Source organism: Solenopsis invicta, chromosome 12, assembly GCF_016802725.1.
Source record: "Solenopsis invicta isolate M01_SB chromosome 12, UNIL_Sinv_3.0, whole genome shotgun sequence".
NCBI classification, from domain to species: domain Eukaryota; kingdom Metazoa; phylum Arthropoda; class Insecta; order Hymenoptera; family Formicidae; genus Solenopsis; species Solenopsis invicta.
This window is the reverse complement of record NC_052675.1, coordinates 17,682,525-17,706,448: the sequence shown is the minus strand read 5'-3', so window position 1 is coordinate 17,706,448 and position 23,924 is coordinate 17,682,525. Positions and strand designations below refer to the sequence as shown.

The following is a 23,924-nucleotide window of genomic DNA, read 5'->3' as shown; positions in this document are numbered from 1 at the left end:
TCAGTTATTTTTTTATGTAACTAAAAAATGTAAAAAGGTATAATTTTGCGAATTATGGATATTAAATTATTGTTTACATTTATAGTATTTAGTTATTTGAATAGATTGATATTATTAATGAGTTTTATATTTTATAGAAAAATGTTAAAAAGAAAATTAGGAAATTTTACAAGTGTATGTATATACATATATACTCATACATACAAATTCACATATACACAACATACACAAATATAATTTGTTTTTTTTTTTTACTGACAATTTTTACTGAAATATCAAAAATTTCAATATATTATAATTTTATGATAACTACAATTACGTTTCAGTATTATATTGTATATGTATATATTACATATATGTATATAATATGTATATACATATATACATACAATATATATTTTTACTTTGCCTTCCAATCTCAAATTAACAGAAATGAACCTTTAACCGATTACAAAATGCAAATTCTAATATCCGTGGCAATGTTTATGTGCTATTTAATTCCACACTTGTAAATATATGTAAAGAAAGGTATATATAATAGAATGCATTATAGAATGTAATATGGATCTTGATAAGATATGAAAATTTCAAATTTAACTCAATATTCAATGCTAGTATATTGCCTCACTTTGAAATAAGATCAGGAAGTTATGTGTATTATGACTTGATGAAAATTACGGAAATGAGTAAATTTATTAAAATATTTATAACTTCATTGATCAAAATCTAGTGATTTGCTTACTTTTGTAATTTTCACTCATTTTATGTGATACATAATTGATCTCCTGATTTTATTTTAGAGAGATTATAAAATATTATATAGGAAAGAAACTGAAACGTTAAAAAAAGAAATAAACATTGTAAATGCAAAGAACATTTACACTTTTGCAAAAATCTTCTGAAACCAAATACAACAAAAATCAGATTGCGCACAATTTAAAGAAATGTAACACATGTACGTTATACTAAAAAATAAATTCGATTTAAGGAAAACGCTTTAATATCTATTTCCTGATGAACTTTTCGAGAACTAGATCAAATCCGCACGATTGAAAAAATAAAGAAATATAGAAATGTTGCATATTACATCCAACATCACAAATTGCATTAAAAAATGTAAAAAAAGTATAGGGTATAAAAAAGTATAGGGTATAAAAGGTCGAGAGTAGGAAAGGGATTATAGATGTGTGGTCAAAGGACGAAACACCTTCTTTCAAGCGTTTTTTTTTTGGAAAGAATGTGATCATGCAGATCATCATTTTCTTTCCCTTATTCTTCAAAATTATAGGGAAACTGAAAAAGCAATTAAGATATTTTTGAACTTTCAGCCTTGAGAATAAAAACAAGGAGAAAAAAAAAGAAAAAATATATATAAGAGATGCACCTAAAAGGAGAACGGTCTTTTTTCGTCCTTTTAAGGAAAAAAAAATAGAAGAAATATAAAAAGTTGATTCAACAAGTAAGAGATGTCTTCTATGATCAAATTGTACAAGGACGTGAGAGAGAACAAGCTTCCATTCGCCTCATTGCTCGAGTTCTTGATTCTGAAAACATCCGCAAACACGCAAGAGAGGACTGAAGGAAAGAATAAAACGATTCATTCTGTACATTGAAAGTCGTTCGGTTCAGGTAGAAAAAGGCAAGAAAGGTGAGAGGATGATGTCCTGTCTCAAAAAGGGATAATTATCCGATTTCATACAAAGAAAAGAACCCTGTCACTTAGAACGTTTCTTTTAGTTAAGTGTGACCACATTAATAAATACCTACTGATAGGTAGGTAGGTAAGTAGCTAAAGCATGTCTCACTTAGGAGACGCCGCACAATAAAGGATCACAGCGGGACGCTTTAAACTTTGTGATTTCCTAATATCTCCCAAGTATATTGAACTGTAATTTGAAAACAAAACCAACAAAATAATAATAAATAAATGATAAAAATTAAAAAAATTGCAGAAATGAAAGTACGAGAATACCTTTGCGTCAAATTGCGAAAAATTATATAAAAAATTCTGAGAAAATTTTTCACCTAGGTCATATGTCATTGTCTGTTCTGATATAAATTAACTTTAACACTGTAGTAGCTACTGTGGGTGAATTTTCACCCAAGTGTTAATATAAGTTTAGTGCAGTTTTTGTTAGTTTTATAACTATCAAAACTGAAATTTTAATAGTTTAAAATATAACATTTAATAAGATTTTGTTTACATTAAAAGCGTTAATTATTTTAACATCTTAAAACTTGTAAAATTGAAAAAAAGTGCAAAAAATTCTTGATTTTGAATTTTCACTTAGAGATAAGAGCGAGTAATATAAAAAAAAAATATGAATAATACTTCAGGGTTAAATTTGATTTACCTTTAATCTAATTTTTAGGACAAGGAGTAAATTGAATCGAGATCATAGTTTATAATTTTTTTTAATTTTTATTTATTTTATTAGATAGAATATAGAAACATTTGTACACGTGTAAATAAGAAATCATCCCGGATGCTGCCTGGACAGACTCGCTTCTCGCGACGAGGTTGACGAGGTTCGGATAAAGAAAGAGAACGACCCGCTGCAAAGTGCGCTCGCGGCGGCAGCGGGATGAGGAGAACCGAGGACGCACGAGCGACGCGTTCGGCTTCTCCTGTGCGCCTCCTGCTCTCCTCCACCCAATGCTGAAAGATCCCGCGATTCGCTCTCGGTGACGCGACCGGAGCGCGCGCGCCGAACGAGAAACGCGAACGAGAACGAGCCGCGACGGCGCGGCGAAGCGAGTTGAGTCGTGAGCGAGAGCGTACGACACATATACATACACACATACATAGTCATACGTACTTGCGCGGTGCGTGCGACCGTGCGTGCGTGCATGCGTGCGCCACGGAACGAAACGAAACGAAACGGAACGAAACGAAACGGGAGAGGAGATCGTGGACGCCTGCGGGGGTCGAGAGGCGAGAGAGTGGAGAAAAGGCGCACACACACACACACATACACACATACGCACACACGCTGTCATGGCGTTAACGTTAACGACGCGTGTCGAGCGTACTACGTGCCGTCGGCGACGCTGCCGCGAAGCGAGGTGCCGGTAATACACCGCCGTTCCGCCGCGGTGCAACCCCCGGGTAACGTACTCGAGAGTGACGGCGATCGTCGTCGTCCGACCGTCCGCACGGGGGAAAGAAAGAGTGAGTGAGTGAGTGAGCGAGCGAGGGAGGAAGGGGAAGAGAGAGAGAAAGAGATAGAAAGAGAGCGAGCAGTGCGAGCGTTGTGTCAGCCGCTCGACTCGGCTTCAATTCGGCGCCGAGTCCGTCATCGTGCGCGGATCCTTCATCTCTCGATCTGCCTCATCCGCGGCACAGGTAACGTGCAACGTGTCCGCGAGACGGTGCACGAGGTCGCGAACGACTCCAAGCTATGAAACTTCAGTTTCCATCAATCGCGAGAGACGAACGCGCCGCCGTCGCCGCCGCCGAGCGCACGCAAGAGGGAGCGAGAGGACCGCTCCTCTCTCTGCCTCTCTCTCTTTCGTAGAGTGCGAGCGCGCTTAACCTCCAAAACTCTGTCTCGCTGTTCGTCTCGTTACCGTCTCATCCGCGGCTCCTCGCGAGCCTCCGTCGTCGTCCACAGTCTGGGTAAGTGACACGACGAAGTGAACGCGGAAGATGCGACGTGACGTCCTCGTCGTCGCATCGTCATGCCCCATCGGCATCCCCGTCGTACAGCATCGCATCGATCGGCTCGATCGCGAACGCGACGGAGACCCCGAGGAGCCACCGAGTCGCGCGCGCGACTCGCATCGCCCTCGTCGCCCCGTTACCTTATCGCGCGATGCGAGCCCTCTGTCGCCTCCCCCCCTCGTCGCGATTCCAGTGTCCGCGTTCGACCTAAACGCGCGCGAATGCAGATTGTGCCGATAGATCCCCTCTCGGCAGAGGCACGTTTAGGTCGAACGCGGATTGTGCCGATAGATCCCCTCTCGGCAGAGAGGGTCTATCGGCACGATCTACATTCGCGCACGTTTAGGTCGAACGCGGACACTGGAATCGCGACGAGAGGGGGGCGGCAGCGGGCTCGCATCGCGCGATAAGGTAACGAGGCGACGAGGGCGATGCGAGTCGCGACCTACACCCCCGAACGATCCACTCGCTACTTCCGTGATCCTTCCCGTTTTCGCCGAACCTTTTAATCTTCTTCGAGACATAGGTAGAACTCTCTTGTAAAATGTCTCTCTTTCTCTCTCTCTTCTCTGCTTAATGAGTTGACGATGATGATCGTGATCTTTGTGATTTTTGAAGCAGGGATGTCTGTCTGAGCGGACCAGAGATAAGGAAATCCGCGGTGGACAATGCAACAATCTGGAGGCCAGTGTCTTTAGTGGTAGTTGTGCAGTTACGCCTGTGAAAGAGTGTATGGTGTGCATTCCTTATATTCTATGTCCTCTGCCATCACAACCGCGTGGACAGCTTCTCCTCAAAGGCCGTACCATCGCTTTCTGTGGAGTTTCCCTGTGTGTGTTCCGTGATATTACACCGGACTGTGAAGGTGATGGTGATAATATGTCATCATAAAATGACTGTCCGTGTCCGATCAAGAACCAGCACCGAGCTTCACGGTGGAGAAATAGGACATGCTCGATGAAAACAATGCCTAAGTAGAGGAACACATGTTCTGGGAATTGATGGGTATATGCTTTTCCTGCAGGAGACCCACCAGCGGCAGGTTGAACAGTAAAATCTCTGAGCATATCTCGGCCTCCGTAACCCCTCTCCATGTTTGTCTGGAGGAACAAAGAAGACCAGAACTGGGCTCATGTGACGCTTCACAAGCTCACAAGCCTCAGGTAAGAGACAGATCTCACATTTGTGTTTAAATTTGTCAGATAAATGCATGCTATTAAGATGAATTATAATTGAGTTTATGATTTACTGATATGTTCTTTTATTTGTAATCTTTGTAACAGGTTAAAAGAACCTTTGAGAATCAAAAGACAGAAGAAGAGATTCCTGAGGAGGTGGCGGAGGGTGATTCGATTGAAATTGAGGCAGGAGAGTTAAGACAAAGCCAGCCGAGTATGGCCAATACTATCAGCAACATGAAAATGACTAATCCCATAAAGGGGCTTGTTAGCAAACGCCGTAAACGTTTCACCGAAGATGGTTTTAATCTTGATCTCACATGTATCCTTGTCTGATTATTTTGCATATGCACACTAAATAATTAGAAATAATTCAATATTAGAACACTATACATTGTGAATACTTGGTATTTATATTTATTAATGTTTTACAAAGTATGCACAACACATTCTAGTATTCTAATATGATAAAAAACTAATGCTGAAATAAATTCCTTAATGAGTGTCATTAGATATAAAAACGAATCTAATAGCTATGGGTTTTCCTGCTGAGAAGCTGGAAGGAGTGTATAGAAATCACATTGATGACGTTGTTAAGCTGCTGGAATCGAAACATAAAGACCATTATAAAATTTACAATTTGTAAGTTCTTTAGAAAGATTAACTAATGTCATTAAAATATTTCTTTCGCGACAAATGGCACAATATTACGATAACGTTTTAGGTGTTCCGAAAGATCGTACGACTGCAAAAAATTTAAACAAAGGGTGGCTACTTACGCATTTGATGATCATAATCCACCAAAGTTGGAGCAGATTAAGCCTTTCTGCGAGGACGTGCAGTCGTGGCTGTCCCAAGATAAGGAAAACGTTGCAGCAGTTCACTGCAAGGCGGGCAAAGGTCGAACGGGTGTGATGGTATGCTGCTATCTACTTCACAGCAAACAGTTTCCCACTGCCACGGAAGCCCTTAATTATTATGGAACTAAACGGACTCACGATAGGTAAGTACTATAAGATCTTGAGGATTTATCGCATAACAATGTCTCGATGGCTGAGAATTATATGCATATTTGGTATTGTAATTCAGGAAAGGCGTAACGATACCATCGCAGAGAAGATATGTGGACTATTATGCTACCCTTCTCCAACAGGGTGTCAGTTATGCACCAGTGACACTATTACTACGTAAAATACAACTGGATCCGGCTCCTATTTTCAATGGAGGTCAAGGCTGTAAGTAACTTGTGTAAAAGTTATATAGATTATTATACAGATTATTGACATTTGATATTTATATTTTTTTATTAATGCAAGAAATAAAACGCATCTTTCTTGATTTTCTTTGATTTCGTAATATTCTTCTTTGCGATTTCCATTTGCACTATAAATGTAGCTATTTCTGATCGTTTGTTTTATAGCTTATGTAAAATGCGTGCTTTGTATATTGTGTTTTCAGGTCTGCATTTTGTAATCTCGGAATCAAACAAAAGGATATTTTCTGACGATTATGAAGTTCGGAAAGGTACGTCTACTATATGCATCCCATTACAACACACCGTCGCTATAACGGGAGATATACGGGTGGAGTTCTACAACTACAGGCCAAAAATGAAACGAAAGGTACATATCTGTGCGATATTTGTATCAATTTATTTGGCATGATAGACTAACGAATCGTATTTTATTGCAATTTCCAGGAGAAGATGTTTCATTTTTGGTTCAACACATTTTTCGTCCGTGAGAAAACGAATTCCGAGTGTGACAATGGTGAATTACATGTTGAAAGATCGGCGAGGGCATTTAGTTGCGACGGCACGGCCATGGAATTGCCGATGGTTATGTCACATGTGAAACCTAGAACTGGATCGTTGGCGAGCCTCGGTCCCATGCCGCCTACTCTGGTTTTACGGATAGACAAATCGGGATTGGACAATGCACACAAGGATAAAAATCATAAACTATATAGTCCGGATTTTAAAGTTAGTTTTCTTTATGTTTGCATACAAAATGTAATTGTAAAAAGAAATGTAGCAAACGTAGTACGTGTATGCACCGGATGTCGTCTAGTATTACACGATTAGCACCAAGTATTTTTTCAATTATAACTTGAATCAAAAGTTCTAGCAGCAAGCATACAACAGCATATACAATAAATGTCTCAATTTCGAATATTGAAATTCTTCGTATTTGTATCAAAACAGATACCGCAGTCTTAAATTCGAATAAGATTTCAAGCCTGAAACATGTTCGATTATACGCAATTATTTTTTAATTGTAGGTGAGCCTATTTATGCATAGCGTGAGCGGGAACATATCGCCAGCTGTGCCAGCGACGACGAACAGAAGTGGTGATGGTGTGCAGCTGGGGATGGGCGGGCAGGAGACGCCAAGCGAGTCGAGCGAGGCGGACAGCAGCGAGTGTGACACCACTGGTGACGAGGACGGTTGGGAATCCGGTGAGTCCTCTGCATCCCTGGTGGTGAACCACCACCCTCTTACACACAGCAGTAGCCGTACACACGTTAGCAGTCTGCGTCCGCGATGCAGTCTCAAGGAGACCGCCAAGGGTCTGCTGTCGCGTGGCGACAAGAACCGGAACAGTAACAGGCAGGGTGTCTCCGGTGCGAACGCGAAACGTTCCTCCGCTCCGTTCGCGCGCTCGGCCACTCTCGACACGTAGTAGCTTAACGAACGAGCTTTCGGTACTTAAGAACGGTCGGCCTCGCACTGTAACGCGTTTCGCGTTCTCACGAAATCGCACATTTCGCGAAGTCGTAACGTGCGCGTCCTGCTTTTTTTCTTTTTTTGTTTTTTTTTCCTTTGCGGACGCGCATTGGACGGCTTAATACGCGTAAAGCGACGATTAGAATCCGGAGTAATCCGTTGTACGACATTTTTGCAGTAACCTCCGCTCGTTACGTTGCTTTCGTTTTTGCACAGTCGTTCCGTTTTCTCTCTTTCTCTTTTTCTCTTTCTTTTACTTTTTCTTTATTATGTCGTGGGACCATGAGCTTTATTTTTTCCGTATTGACAAGTCATGTCTTACTAATTACAATACTGTTTACTGTTGATCGATTCTTCACATATAATGCTCGATAGCGAAGTAGTTATTATCGTAAAAATGCACCAAGAGTTTTGAATTAAATCATTTGAGTAAATTAATTGGTTCGCTACATAGAGACCGAGAAGTAACACCGGTGTAATATGATTTTAACAAGATGCACTTTCGGATATTTATGACAACAGCCCAACCTTCGTTACTTCAATATGAAAAAATTTTAACGCAATCTGAAAAGAAGCGTATTCTGCTTCTGCTACGATTCGTGTCATTTTTTTTCGAAGTTTTTCATACCATTAAAATGTTTGCAAATGGGATAGGCACTTACCTGTGTTAAAAGGCTCTTAAAATAGCATAGGACAATTACCATGAGTAAAGAAAACCGAAGTGAATTGGTATTGACAGTTGTAATCCAAATATCGATATAGGTCGATCAATAAAAAAAACTTTGTACCGCGAAAACTGACGGTGGATCTTTCTCTTCCAGTTTTTCTTCTTTCAAACAAAATTGTACCTCAACTCGCGTATTATTTCAAATACCAGAAACGAGAAAAATTGATACAGAATCACGCACAAATTAAATTTCAATAACATTCTGCAATTTAAAATGCGTCTACGTGAAATTTACTCTGTTCAAACAAAGGTTTTATTTATTTATTTATTTTTAAACAATCCATGTATTTTTATTGAAATCACGCGTATATTTGCGCACAATCGATTTTATCCGTCCAACAAAATTCTTTCGAATAAACCAGTGATATATCCAGTAATCGCAGAATAGCCAATATTAGTGCCTATTACGCGATAATAAAAAGGGAAAGGTATAATTTTTTCTATTTTTTACGTATGAAATCGCGAAGCAGCGTGGCACTTGACGGAGATTACGTTTTCTCTTGTCCTTTTCTTTAATATTTGTTTAATACATCCACATTTTAATTAAGAGCGGAAATATCTGTACAATTTAACGGATTTAATTGGCGGCGTTTTTTTCCGGTTTAAAGCTCGAAATTTCAATTGTATTTCTCTTTTGCGGTAAGTCGGACGGAAAAAGGAAAATCAGAAATATGAAATAGATACAATTATTAGAAGGAACCTCGTGAGCGCGTCGAGTTGCAGAGTTGAATAAATAAAGAACAATCGCGAGTTTACATTGAACTTTCCACAAAATGTGTGAACAGGCATAGAAAGGAAAAAGAAGAAAAACATAGAAGAACGCGGTAGATGGTTAGGCTGTGCGGTATCTGAAATTTTTGGATATCTTCTGAACACGAACAATTTTGAGCTCGCGTTTCCGTACACATCTCATTCGCGCGTCGAAGCACTCTAATTTTCATTCTTCGTAAGAAATAATGTTGCTCGTTCGTCTTGTGATTTTATAACATAATACACATATACATACATACATGTATCTATACACGATGCACATATACGAACATATATACACATGTACATACATATATGAATGCATTCATACATGCATAAATACATACACATATGTGCGTATATATGTATATATATATCCTGTATGTATGTATGTATAATGTACGAAGAAGATATGTAGGAAGATATCGTGAGTTTGTTACAGAAAGATTTACAAATGTAACTACATTTGACCAATGTAATAGAAAATTCGTCGGGTTTATGTACAATCTGAAAGACAGTTATTCCATCGAAGTAATCGTAGTACGTACAATTTATTTGCCGTTGGGATGATTGCGGGATGAAAAAACAGAGAGGAGCGAGGTAGCGGTGAGAGAACGACGGTAAAATACAGTTTTAAGAAGCGGTGTTAAAACTGATATTTCACCGAGAGTTTCTTTCGACACGCGGGCATAGCTAGCATCCGCAGGGAAACTTTCGTTTATCCGTTTATCGACGTCGTGGAAGTACAAATATGTAGAAATCAGCCTTTATATACGTCGTGAGGGATTAAAGTAAGCCGCGGGTGCTGCTGATTATTAAATGGCGATTTTTGTACTCGGTTCGCAACAATATGACTCTCAGACGAGAGCTCGGACTGTAGATGCGAGGAAGAAAAACACGGGACGGAATTGCAGGCAGCGTGGAAAAAAAAGAGAGAAAAAAAAGGAGAATCTGAAAGTGTAGATTTAAAATCGCGATTGTCTTTCTGTCGGTTATTGCTCTTTTTTTATTGCATAGAAAGATGATTACGATCTTAGATTAAGATACGTACGTGACTATCGTTGCGTAGAATATATGTATAAAATATGAAGAAACGTAAATTATTAGACGATTGAGTACATACATACATACACACACATATACATACACAAACATACAACTAGCTTCGGGGTCGTACGTGTAGTTATTACGTAATTAACTATCGAGATCTACGATTCTTCTTTCGTTATATCAACTAGATGGAATCATTGTAGATATTGGTAATTGTAATTCGATCATCGCGGTAATATGCTCTAGCATTGTTAGTATTACGTTAGCAGATTATTCTTTTTTTTTTATACAAGGCTAGGCCTTACGATACGACATAGTAATCGCGTGTTTTACCTTTCGCACGGAGTCGGAATTATTTAATGATACTTGAAATACGCTTTATTACAAGTCTCAAAGGAAAAGAAAGAAAAAAAGTGAGAAATAAAAAAAAGAGTGAGAAGGGCTTAACATGTTTTTTTCATGATTTTAATAAGATGATTATTTCTAATAGTTAGTAAAAAAAAATGGAACGCGTTCCATATACCCCCGTGGATACGCGCTCCGCTGTGTCTCTAAATGTATAGTAAACAGAATTATATTTATTACATAATATTACATATAAAATCGTTCGTTTAAATAAAAGTACGATATAAATAACGATAAAGATTTTCACGGGTGTTTTCTGTGTCCGTGCTCGTGAAAAATAGGTGAATTAGTTTGTCAAACGGCCAGAAATTCGCGAGGTGTGATCGCGAGTAAATTTTTCGGAGAGGTGTATCTTCCCCCCCCCCCACACCCCCCGAAGCTAGAATTAAGTGTTCATCGCACAATTTTGTAAATACGTAGCCGATTAACTATATCGATGTTATTCTTCTAAGGACTATAATTTTGACAAATTAATTCAGTGTAGCATACTGAGTGTGCTAGACTTAGCAAGTTCATTTCCTGTCTATAGTTTCTTTCACGTCATTAATTTGAAGTCAATTTTTCCTCTACAAAAAAAAAAGATGGAGATCCACTCGGAGTCAAACTTCAAAGGTGTATACGAATCGTAAAACTTTATTTATTATTTTTAAATAGACTTTAACCAGATTTGTAAGTTGGGGACCAGTTACAAATATATTTAATATTGGAAATTTAAAACTTGCGTGACAAAAAATGATGTCGCATTTTTTTAAATCTTGGGCGAGGAAAAACTGATTTCAAATTACACGAAGACTTCGTAGGTGAACGTTGTTTAGCTAGGTCTGAAACATTTTTTACAAGGCCTTTAAACGCGTAAACAGCTTTGACGAGTCCCTCTTTGATTTTTCTCAACATTTTGTAGTCGTAGCATTGAGATTTGTATTTGGACCTTCTGAAAAGCATGGGATGTCGAATGTATTATGACGTTGACGAAGAAGCAATTCATTTCCTCATTCTTTCATACCTTCTTTCGATATCGCGAACGAATAAACGTACACTGAAACCTCGTACGTTTTCCCGCCCCCTTTCTTCGTTTTTTTTTTAATTTTGTTTTAAACTCCGTTTTCTCGTATCATTCTCGTTGCATGTAAATAATTTATATAATTGCGACTATTTGAAAATATTGTTACAATGTTTGAGACATGTGTAAGATCTGTATAAGCAAGATACGTCTGTTTTAATTGTATAATAATTATTTTGTGATACTATTCGTATACTTATATATTATCATTATTAGTATCGTTGTTATATCATTATTATTAGTACTATTAATGTGTTATTATACTAGAACGCTATTGCTACTACAGATACACAAACACACACACTTGATACATATACATATACATATGTTGCTATTCTCCAATCAATCACGTTTCGCGAGAACGTCTTTATAATTATTACTTAACATAATTGAGATGTTAACGATTTTTCAAAGTACTATTATGTTTACGAATGTACTACTATGTTTACGAATGTACTTCTGTAATTCGATATTTTTAAGGATAAGATATATATATATATATATATATATATATATATATATATATATATATATATATATATATATATATATATATATACACGAGTACGTAGTACTATACATTTTGTAACATTTTCTATTTGCAGCGCCTATTTCTGTAGAGAAACATACATGTTACTTTTTTCAATCCTATCTCCAATGTTTTTTCTTTACATTTTCAACCATTTCTCTTTCTCTTTCTTCTTCGAAAGGATCGTGTAGCGTTTGCGACATCCGTAATTGCAATTATATTCTCAATGCTTGATGCCCTCCAATCCCTGGCGCCCCTGTTGAGAAGACCGAAGTGTATTACAATATATTATTTGAAGTCGGATACATTAGATTAAAACCCATAAAGGCTTGCGTTCCATTTATTGCACTAAATGTTCATCCGCTTTTATATCTAGTAGAAAGATATCTCGATCCATGCCGCAATCCTGAAAGAAGACTGCTGTAGGGAAGACTCGGTTTTTAAACATAACTTCGAAAAATTTTTATTTTTCTACGGATTATTACGATTTAAAAGTTTTCACATCGAATTGAAAAATTTAACATGACAAGAAATTGCATTGTGTGTGCTATTTCATAAATTCTCTCCAATTCTCTAGAAAATTTGTTTATCTAAAATCGTGGCAGTCTTCTTTCAAGTGCTCTATACATGCTCACGTATTCTTATATCGTTTACATCTTATATTAGTAATTAGAACACAATCATTATCATATTGTACAAAACAAATGTTTTTTTCGTAAAACAGAAATATTTTGTGTCTCAACACTGCATTGTTCTCGATTTTTGCATCATTGTTGCTCTGCATATGTTTATTGCATGCCGTCGGAATGTACATCATCAGTCTTTGTTACGTATTATCAGTGTATTATCATGTCGTTCATGATTTTTTTTTTTTTTTTAAGGACAAGATAATATTTCTCAAAGTGAAGGTGAGGGTAGGAGTGACGAGTCAATTTGACGGACATAATTTTTCTTTGTCAATCCGCACATAATTCACAGAATTATCGCACCGTTCAGTTTTTTCAGTATACTCTCGTGTATCCGAGAGATAAATCTCGAGTTTTTTTTAATAACAGAATTTCGATGTGTCTCGCTTTCCAATCTGAGTGAAAGAATCAGATGAGATCAGAGTGGAAGAAGCACTTTGCCCTCTACCATCGTTCTTTATATGTAAAAATCGCTAAAATAAGCCATTGTGATCATTGACTGACCGATTGTGTCTCTGTGTCTGTTCACCCTTAGTGGACTTGGACCAGCGCGTCGGCCGGTACCGTCTTCTGTCGGATGGAGGGATGATAGATCTTTTGTGAGCCCATCGCCAATCACCCCTAATCATCCTTCGACTTCATTAATATTTAATAAATTTTCAGACATACACATACATAACACACAGACACGTACATTCACACACGGACGCGGACGCGTTTAACGAAACATTTTACCGCGTCGGAAGAACTCCACGTTTACGTTTAAGCTTTTGTACTTGAGTTAGTATCCTTTCTAGGGCCAGACAGAACAAGCCAATGTGATTTTTTTCTACATAAAGAAGGAAAAGAAAAAAAAAAGATATATATCGAGACTAATCGCTTTCTTGCCGTTACGATTCGACGTCGACGATGATGATTTTACACCATTTACACACGCGACAGAGAAGCGTAGAGATTAGGTTTGCGAATGATTATTGTTATGAATGGATGTGAGGAATAGAGAGAGAGAATGGGAGAGAAAATGAGCGCGAGAAGAGGGTCGAGTGATTGGGACGAAAGTATTTATTATCCGTAAGAACCTAATCAAAATTAACGTATTCACAGATTTACTAACAATGTACTGTTTATATTAAGCACATTTTACTTGGACTCTTTCCATCTCTCTTTTTGTTTTCTCGTAAGCGTTACCGTTGAGTTCACTTCATTCTGCATGGCATATTTATTTATTTTTTTTTCATATGGCAATTGGACACATAGAGAATTTTTGTCATGTTCGAACGAGCATCCGTTCTCGTTTATCCGGAAAATTTCTGATGAAAAAAAAAGTAGGAAAATATATTATAATAAAATTATAAAACGTCTCACGTAAGAAAAACAAAGTATTTTACATATATTGTTTATCTCAAATATTTATTTTAAAAATATGCGTAAACATGCACAGCTCTTTTGTTAATTTTGATGGATTAATTTCAATTATTTCTACATATAATTTGCACTCTTGAATATTTTAATTAATTTTCTTCGACAACGTTTTATTTTCTAACTAATCCGATTACAAATTTTAGAGAACTTGGAGAACGACGCGGTAGACTCGCCGAATTGTGTCGAAAATTGTCTATGCATGCAAAAGCTTAGGAAATTGGCGAAACTTGTCTGAAATGGAGCTTTCAACGCTAAACATGCGATTCTTACATTTGTCACAAGTGAGCTTGTAAATTCTTGGACTAATTCGGTGACGGACGCGTATTCGTTCTATTTTCGTCCGAATGCGAAACGAAAAAAGAATACTATGGACTTCTCTAAGCGTTGAAATATTCGAAGGAATACTTCGCGAAGCTGCCCTACTTCGTATATCACTTGTCGAACGAAGCAAAAACTGCGAGAATAGAGAACTTCCAAGCTCAATACATTTAACTTTATACGTACTTTCTAATTTATCCTTCACTTTTTCCGCTTGCGAACCTGTGATTAATAATGATTTTTCTTAGGTAAAAAGAAAACAAAAGAACAAGTATACAGCCAAATTTCAAAACGACGACAGAAATAGAAACATTGTGTCTGTTAGGTAGAGGAAGTACGGTCGAAAACAAATGAACGGGCTATATATACATATATGGCGTAGCGGAAATCCATGTTTATAATGAACTATATATGGACTGAGATGGAAGAAAAGAAAATGAGAAAATAATGCTGTAAAAAAACGAATATTTTCATAAGAATATAAATATCGTAAGTCAATAATAATAACGTCTAGAGAGAATATTGTATGGAATGCAAATCGCCATCGTGATTTCTTCGCTGAGAGAGATTCTCATCCGTATTATATATCCTTGCGAGTCTCTCGCGGTTCGTACGCTTGCAACAATCGAGCAAGATTCGCAGGGGATTTGTTGTGCTGATAGAGCTCAATATTGACTGGTATATAACGCGCGTTTAGGAGATCGAGAATCTTCTTTGATTTTCGTTGACGCTGGACGCTCCAGATTCGTCGCACTTCGTTTGTGATCCGCTCCGGCGAATTTAGGCTCGAGAGAGAGAGAGTTCTTTGTTCAATAAAAATGTTTAAGAATAAAGTAAAATGATGTTCCTTCAAAATCAGCCGAGAAATAATTTTATCGTTGGATCAATTGGTCGCGATTGGTTCTCTTTTTTAACATCTCAATAATATTTTGATTCATGCTAAACAAGACGTTCTAAGTTTGCCAAGAAACTTGTAGTTGAAAGAGATCGCGATATTTTTAAGATTATCCTGATCTATCTAATATTTCACGAAATGATAAAAAGGCACATTATTTTACTTGATACCTTTCGACTGTTGTATAGAAGGATAAAAGGTGATCGATTTTCAAATTCCTCATCTTGTGTGCGATATCCTTTCGACGTAAATTTATAGCACGGATTCGTCGTGCGCAAGAGTGTACAAAAAGAAAAAAAAATATATATATATATATATTCATTATCCTTCAAATATTCTTTCCACTTAATATTCAGCACTATTTCAGCATACGAAAGTGCTTGATAAGTATGTAGATACGTGCAAGGACTTCCCATCGTTGGATCCTTCGTGGACGTCCTTGCGCGTATAATATGTTCATACAGAGAGCTTACGCCGACTCGACATCCTGAACTTCTTTCCGGTGCGATTCGTTGTCCTTGGTCTGTTGCATTAATCTTGTGTTGCATCGATAGAGCACTCTAGTAACGCGCGTGTAGTTAGGACTACGTTCTAACGTACTACGAAATACTGCGAAACCACCTGCCATGTCTCAGAAAAAAAAAAATATGTCACTGCATCTCTTTACGAATGCTGACTTTAATAAAGTCTTCTGAGAATTGTGTGTGTGTGTGTGTGTGCGTGTGTGTGTGCGTGTGTGTGAGATATATCTGGCATCTCTCATTTATATATACACACAAACACACACACACACACGCACACGCACACACACACACACACACACACACACATCTCTCTCCAGCTTCGTATACATTTAGAAGCCGCGAGTTGCATAATCTCCGAGAGACACATCGTTCGCGGGCGAACGCAATCGGCAAATGCTCGGCAACAGTTGACTTTTTCGATTAATAAATCTCGTTGCTATCGTCAGGGAAGATGCTCTTTAAATAATTAACTTAGTGAAAGTTTTGTCATAAGATATTTTATACTCTTCTTCTTTTATAAATATGTGAATTGACAGAAAAGTGATTACGGCGGAATTTAACTTTTTTCTTGTTATGTTAATCTGTTAGATTTATGGTGGTAGATCGATCATGTTTCAAAATTATTTATACGATTTCAAATTTTGACTGCAGCGATATTTGAAAACTGGGATAGCCAGTGTTATCGCAACTTGGAAATGTATTCTTAAACAGATTATATTTCTTCTGCATCTAAATAATCGTGATATTGATCATTCTGTTTTCATTGTCGAGCGATGATTAATTAATTGATCAATATTTGCATTGATCAATTCATCAAAATGTTACTGGACTTTATAAGGGTATTGATAATCATATAATAACATACACCCGATAAGTATCAGCAAACTTCCACTGACCTGGATCTTTCGCTAATTAATTTCAAAGGTTTTCGGCCTTTTCCTTGAAGCAGCCACTTCCGTAAAATGATGACGTCAATGTTCCTACACGTAGCATAAAAGCTGTAAATCAAAAGCTTCGATTTAGCCGAGTACAATTATAACAAAGTAGTCCATCAGAAACGTAATACACGCATACTTTGCTTTTGAAGATACGAAGGGAAATATCCAGGGCAAAAGTTTTTTTTTTGCATAACCATCAGAATAAAAATTAATATTTGCGACAGTAATAGAATATTGTCGCAAATATTAATTTTTTTTTCTTTTTATATTGTCTCATAAACGCCTATAATCTTATCTAAGTCAAACTCATATTTCTGATATTATTCGGACGAAAAAAATTTCGAAAAAATTTTCTTGTCTTCTTAAAACCGTTCGAGTTTTGTCCTCGACATTCTTTCAACACGTTCAGAAATACTCAAATATAGCTTCTAAGAAACCACCCACACCGATCGATCATTATCATTTATTAATCGAAAAAGAGACATTTGGATTTGAAAAGGATTCACATACACACACACACACACACACACACACACTTTCATGCGAAACACAAGGAGGGAGTAAATGAGAATTGGAACATCTCCCCTGTTTGCCATCTGTAGCGAAGCCGACGAGGAGAGAATCAACGAAGCCGTTCTTTCGCCATAACAAATAAATTTCGTTGTACAAAAGTGCGTGTGAGAAAAAAAATGAGAAATGAGCGTTCCGATTACCTTGCTATATGCCTGCGTATCAGTGATTGTTGCGTTTAAGTGAATCTAAAGAGCGAACTCGAAAACTCTCGCGGAAAGCGAGGAAAATCCCCGAACCGAATTTTTCCTCCCGCTGATCGGTATACACGTGCGAGTCGCGATAAAAGCGACGCGAAAAGCTTATTTTTAACATCGACGATTTTAGGGCCGATTTTATCTAAAACAGTGTGTACATGAATTTCATACGCGGCCGCGTATCAACGATCGGTTTCTGTTATTCTATTGCGCGTAGAACTTTATTATTACCATAAAGTTACCTTTATTATCGATTCACGACCTACATTAAGACGATCCAGAAAATGGATAATATAATAGAGATATATTTTTGAGCGAATCAGTTTGAAAATTTGATCGGAGATTTCCTATTGCAACTTGTTAGCGTAGATGAACAAATTTAATTTTCAGAATTCTAGAAAAAATGTTCGTGTGAATTTTTTATTCATTAAAACACTAATTTATGCAGCGTCATATAATTTTAGAAACTATATGAAAAATATTAATGTTTCTTTATGGAATTTTTTTTTTTATGAGAATCTGTTTATTCACATTTGAAATGGTCGCTCTTTTTTTAGAGAACACATTTATTTTCCTAATCTCCCATTTTTCTGGATCGCCCCGGATAACAGTTAACAAACGCGACGGACGAAATCTTTTTCGTACATTTTGTTACACGAACGCGTATAATCGACATTCGGTCGTCTTTTACATCTACGCGATAAACGTATTTTTGTACTTTCTCCTTATTGTTAAATTGGATGCAGGTATGTATGCCGTACCTCTCTCGATGCGTATAAATATAGGATCTCATATTATATTATATACGAAATATTGATTAACGATTACGCGCGATTACTCGTCACTTATCATTTAGAATGAAACAAAATATGGATTAGAGATCGATTTAGAGCGCGCGGAGCGATCCGATAATAAAGTACGTTTACTTCGCCGATTTTTTATATCGCACCAGTCTCGGTGTCGACGAGAGTAAAATTTTGTCATAAAATTGTGAATATATACATACGTTAGTTACTGACAAATAAATGTTACACGATGCAGTTTGTGTAAGAATATCCCCTGTTCGTGTTCTTTCGAAACGAGCCGCATCTCTCCTCCGACTTTACTTTCTCCGACAAGTAGATATTGTACAATACAATTACGAAGGAATACTTGTAATCGAAAGCTGCAAATTTATACCGTTGATCATTTCCAGAATTTATAAAGAGATTAAAGCGCGCGCACAAAACTCTAGAGTTATATTTTATCATGTTTACGGATATATGTATATGTCTGTCTGCGTCTATATAAGCCTGTCCTTTGTCCGAGAAAACATGTTCGATATAACTTGTATTGATATTCCTGCCTTAACAACCCCATTGCGACCGCAAGCATTGACACTAATATTTATTAGTTGTCGGATCGAACACTGCAATGAATGTAATAAAGGCATCTGATTAAACCTCTTATCATTATTGCGAAATAAACTAATTGTATAATCCACTTCAAGAGCGTGTCTCTCGAACTTACGAGTCTAAGAGTGAGTAATGTAAGATCTTGTTACATTTTCTTTTCGCAATCAGCTTCGTGTTGCGTTCGCCAGGGTAAGTTCAAGAGCAAACAAGTTCCATCGAAAAATTCATATTTTATACGGATAAAATGCATAATGAAATCTTTGTTTTTTTTTTTTTTCGTAAATTTTCCTCGAACTCGACGCATTTTACTCTATTCGTTTTATCTGGTAAGATGGAATATCGTGTGGCTACTGTGCGAGAGCACTGGATTTGTAATTGACAAGATTTTATCCGTACAACCCACTTTGAACTTGGATAAAAATATTAAGTAGCTTTTATGAAAATTAACATGTAAGTGACTGCAAAAGGCCAATGTAACGAGCAAAAATTAAAAGTTATTTTAATAAAATTATACGTTTGATACAAGAGACACGGTAGTGTCACGTTAAGTAAACGCGCCGTACACGCACCTGAGTTTATCGGATCTCAATAACGACTGAACCGATCAAGTTAGAGTAGGATCGATCGATAGTTTGGATTTGCATTATGATAAAAGTGTCTCATATTTCCTCTACGTGCCCTACGAGCGGAGATATCGCGCAAAGTTCGAATAAAACATATGAAACGTTTCGATTTTCATATTTTTCCTTAGTCAATACATAAATATAATGTAAAATTATTTTATTAAAACGTTCATTTAATAAGAAGTGCACGATAATTTTATATTATATTTTTGCATTGACTAAGGAGAACTGTTAAAATCGAAACGTCATTCCATAAATTTGATGTTGTGTTAAATACACAATTTTATTAAATTATCAAATATCAAATATAATCTAATTTTGCACGTTTTATTGGCCTTTGACATTTACTTATTTCTGGAATTGAATATGTATTTTAGACTTGTGATTTTCGATGCAAAAAGGGAACAAAGCGACGTGTGCGCAATATATTACTACTTGTCATTTTCACATGTTAAAAGTTACCGAAATAATATTTTTATCCAATGGAGCGTCATTGCAATTTAAATATCTGTTAAGCGAAACAAAGTACGAGGTGAATTTGGAAAAATGCGTTGAGATTTGGGAAACGGAGAAATATAATACGAGCTTTTTTTTTACATCCTCGAACATAAATATGCGTGTAAAAAGATCCGTTTATCTTTTTTCTCTCTTTTTTTTCGCTTGTCCTCGCTTCTTCATAATCGGCATTAGTTCGCACGGTTCCCTCCTGCCCACCCGCCCAAATACCTGTAGCTGTTGGTTGACCCAGAAATTTTACGAATATCTCTTCTCGACACCGCGCCTTTCTCCACGACTGACGATAGGTCTGCTTGCAGGGGAGTCGACATATTTGTGACTGTTGAGACTTGACTGATGATGGCGGGGCCGATTGGGGCTAAACCCTGTGACGATCAACCTCTGACCGCTGAAAACCTCGCACCGCTTGATTACCGAATCGAATTGTGTGTGCGAATAGATGAAACGACCACCATCGCCATCCCGTGCCTGCCACACCACGCATGCATACACACCCTGCCCGCCATCCCCCGCCCCACAAAAACTTCTTGGTACACACACGCTGATGCTTCACGAAAGAAAAGAGTTACGTTATCATTTAGAATTAATTAATTTAACGCATTGTCGTGTGTCGCATCGTGCGCGTCATCAATACACGGCTTTTATATAAAAGAAATAAAGCGCCAGTTCTTTTTTCAATTTCCATTGTCGCCGAGAGATTCTCCAGTATGAATCGCGACGATCTATTATTAGATAGCGCATAAATGATTTTGTATAAATGCAAATGTATTTATGAATTATCATCGAATCGCGATATTATTCGGATCGAAGTCCAATGGTCGCTGCATCAAGTAGAGGAATCCTTATTTTGGCTGCAAGTAAATCGAGATCCTTTTACGAAAATTATAAAAATTATCTTCTGGAAAAGTTTTTATTATCATGTGTGAAAACAAAATTAAGATGAAGTAATAAATCCAAAATAACAGTTTTAAAAGGAAGTAACTTTTAAGAACGTATTTTGAATTTGCTACATAGAGAGGCGCTTAGTTTCTTCTGTACAAAAGCTGTGTATGTGTTCACATAGTGCTAACGAGATTTTTTTATTAAAAAAAAAAAAAGAATATTCGTAAACATTTTCGTTTCGGTCTCGCGTTTTGCTGTCGGAAATGGATCGATTTCGCATACAAGTCGATTGAGAGTCCCGGGTACGAAGTACTTCCCCGCGTACGCTCAAGTACGAAGAATCCCTAAAATACGCGCTGTCGTGTGTGACGCGCATACATGAGATGTAAATCGAGAATTTCTCTCTTTTTTTTTATTTATTTATTCATTCTCCGAGGAGAGCAATAACGATGTTCGCAACTCTTACGCGAATAATTTATTTATTATCTTTCCCGATGTATTTTATTCGTTATGATATACGTACGCAAGCGTTTCTTTTCTTTTCTGGTGTCTCTTCGACGTGATGGACGATTCATTTCGACGACGTAGATATCCGATTTGTCGCAAACATTGTGTATTCGCGCGCTGATATTATTACTACTTTAAGTTCGCCTTATTTTTTTTTGTTACGAAATTCGTTGATTTAACCTGTACAATAACTTTCGTTCTTTTTTTTTATTGCCGATAAAGCAGGATATCAATTATCAATATGATGTTTCGATAATTGTTCGATGAAAATGCACGCTACAGTTAATTCGTTCAATTGTCTATTGTGGTCATCTATTTTTAATTTAATCGTGTTGAAGTGATGAGAAAATGAGAGAAAAAAATATAATGACTGATTGTTGACGTATGCAATTGGTGTTTAGCATCGAAATACAATCGTTTCTAAGTAAAAAATAGAGTTTGTTATCTATTATTATTATTATTATTATTAATTGGATCGTTTATGTATTTTATTTATGATCATGTTGTACCAGGGTTTTTAATACTCTATTCCGATCTTTTGTATTATGCCATCGGTTAGAAGGAGGATTCACGACGAGAAAGTTAGAGAATAAAGCGTTGCGTTTAAGGACGCGTTACGAGAGAATAGGTACGTAAGATCCACCATAGCTGAGAAGTTACGAATAAACGATTTTTTACATTTAGATTGCTAAGGATAAGCAATAAACAAGTAAACGTCGTTTTGATTTACTTTCGCGCGCATTTAGCATTTAATTAAATAAAAAAGGGAAAAAATGGAAAAGAAAAAGAAAAAAGCGATACCTTCTGTTGTAGTAGAATAAATCGATATCTCGCATATATTCCGCAATAGGAGCTTAAGTTTTGTCGCTAACAATTTTACGAGTACATCGTGTACCCCCGGCACGCAGATACGTTCTTTGTGACATTGTCAATAGAATCCGCTCTTTATATTAAATTAAAAAAAGAAGTATATTTATATTTGCTATACACGCGCTTAACGCGAAAAAAAACAATACATTTGTACGGACGTTGCGGAATTCTTTGTCTCCTCAGATAGATTTCATTTTTCACTTACCGGAAGCTTTACTGGGACCAATAAAACTACTTTGTAAGTTTGCGTATTTCTTTCTTCTTTGCCGCGACGGCGATCTTAATTTTAAGAGCTTTATATATTTATGGTATATGTTATAAATTAATTACTTGACTCAGCCTATAGAGTACAAAATGCGTGACTTGATCTCAGATTTAAATAGAAAATTAATTACCTTTCTCTGCCTTTCTGAACGAGCGCGGCGTTAATTTTTTGATGGACGACTATCAGAGAGTGTACGTTTGATGAATCATGTTAACAAAGGACAGGTTTTATGTTTAAAAAAGAAAAAGAAATTAGAAGTTTATCGCATATCGATCTAAGTACGAATCATTTTGACTTTCTCGTTAAACATACGCACGCGGCAGTGACGCCTGAAAATTTCCGTTATCATCTGTGTGGGTAGCAGCGATTCGTATCTTTGGAATAAATCATGTCCAATATGAAGTGTTGCTTTATGCGGAAAGCATTTATTTCACCCGAGCTACGACAGAAGAATTTAAACATTTTAAACAGATAAAAATACATGAGAGGATAAAGTCTTCGAAAGCATGCCATAATAATTACGAACGTCATAATATTCATTTCTTTGTTTAGAACTTTTCTACTTTTGTAACGCGTAACTCGGTGATATTCTGAACGACTGACGAGGAGCGCGCGCTTTTCTTTACTCTCTCGAGGATTGAATTCTTTGCTATTATTTAATCCATTAATCTACCCTACTCGTAAGATCCGATTGGAATTTCTCGCTTTCGCAACACAACAACGAAATATATGTTTTATTTTTTTATATATATATGTATTTGTTTGTTCCTAGTGCGATTTATAACGCAGTTAGATGCGGTCTAGTTCAAATTTCATCAAATCTGGATTTTACGCAATCTTTTTAGCGTCTTATTTTAACAGTTCCCCCTCTTCTCTTAAGCTGCGACTCTGGCAGTCCGATTTATCGTTAATGATTTAAAGATAGAGGCAATACTATATATACTATCCGCAGATAGTTAAGTTACATGTAATAATGCGTTCAAATGACAAATTGCGTTTTTTACAATGTACCTTGCAATAACAGTAAGTTTGATATTAAAACAATATGCTTTATTCTTATTTTTTTATCCCACTCCCTGTATCAATATCAAGAACCTACATGATCATTATTTCCATTCATTATTTCCATTATGCAATTTTTAATTACTTTTAGCTTCAATTTAATTAAATTGGAAATTAAAATTTTTAGTCGAATGTTACTTATAGAGTATATTCCAGAATAAATGGA

The 23,924-nt window shown here is 36.7% G+C and overlaps 1 protein-coding gene across 9 annotated transcripts; it reads left to right on the top strand.

The window, feature by feature from the left end:
• The first annotated feature begins 2,761 nt into the window (after positions 1–2,761).
• On the top strand, positions 2,762–23,740 carry LOC105195960 (phosphatidylinositol 3,4,5-trisphosphate 3-phosphatase and dual-specificity protein phosphatase PTEN). 9 transcript variants are annotated; one of them, XM_026133444.2, is made up of 10 exons: positions 2,768–3,172; positions 4,286–4,827; positions 4,948–5,164; positions 5,355–5,484; positions 5,567–5,845; positions 5,932–6,077; positions 6,301–6,464; positions 6,542–6,823; positions 7,123–7,300; positions 13,311–23,740. In XM_026133444.2, exons 2-10 carry the CDS (start codon positions 4,651–4,653, stop codon positions 13,376–13,378), a joined length of 1,641 nt encoding a protein of 546 aa, XP_025989229.1. In that variant the 5' UTR covers positions 2,768–3,172; positions 4,286–4,650; the 3' UTR covers positions 13,379–23,740. The 9 variants fall into 9 exon arrangements, with proteins under 9 accessions (XP_011159913.1, XP_011159914.1, XP_025989229.1 ...); XM_026133445.2 differs by having other exon boundaries at positions 2,770–3,172; positions 20,472–23,740; XM_011161611.3 differs by having other exon boundaries at positions 2,762–3,172; positions 7,123–23,740.
• Positions 23,741–23,924: the final 184 nt, after the last annotated feature.

What these genes read in the sequence shown, in the direction of transcription:
- LOC105195960 (XM_011161611.3), top strand. Translation starts at nt 4,651, where the DNA reads ATGTTCTGGGAATTGATGGGTATATGCTTTTCCTGCAGGAGACCCACC. An exon ending in CATTATAAAATTTACAATTT is followed by an intron (nt 5,485 to 5,566) that starts GTAAGTTCTTTA and finishes ATAACGTTTTAG; the next exon opens with GTGTTCCGAAAGATCGTACG. An exon ending in GGCCAAAAATGAAACGAAAG is followed by an intron (nt 6,465 to 6,541) that starts GTACATATCTGT and finishes TGCAATTTCCAG; the next exon opens with GAGAAGATGTTTCATTTTTG.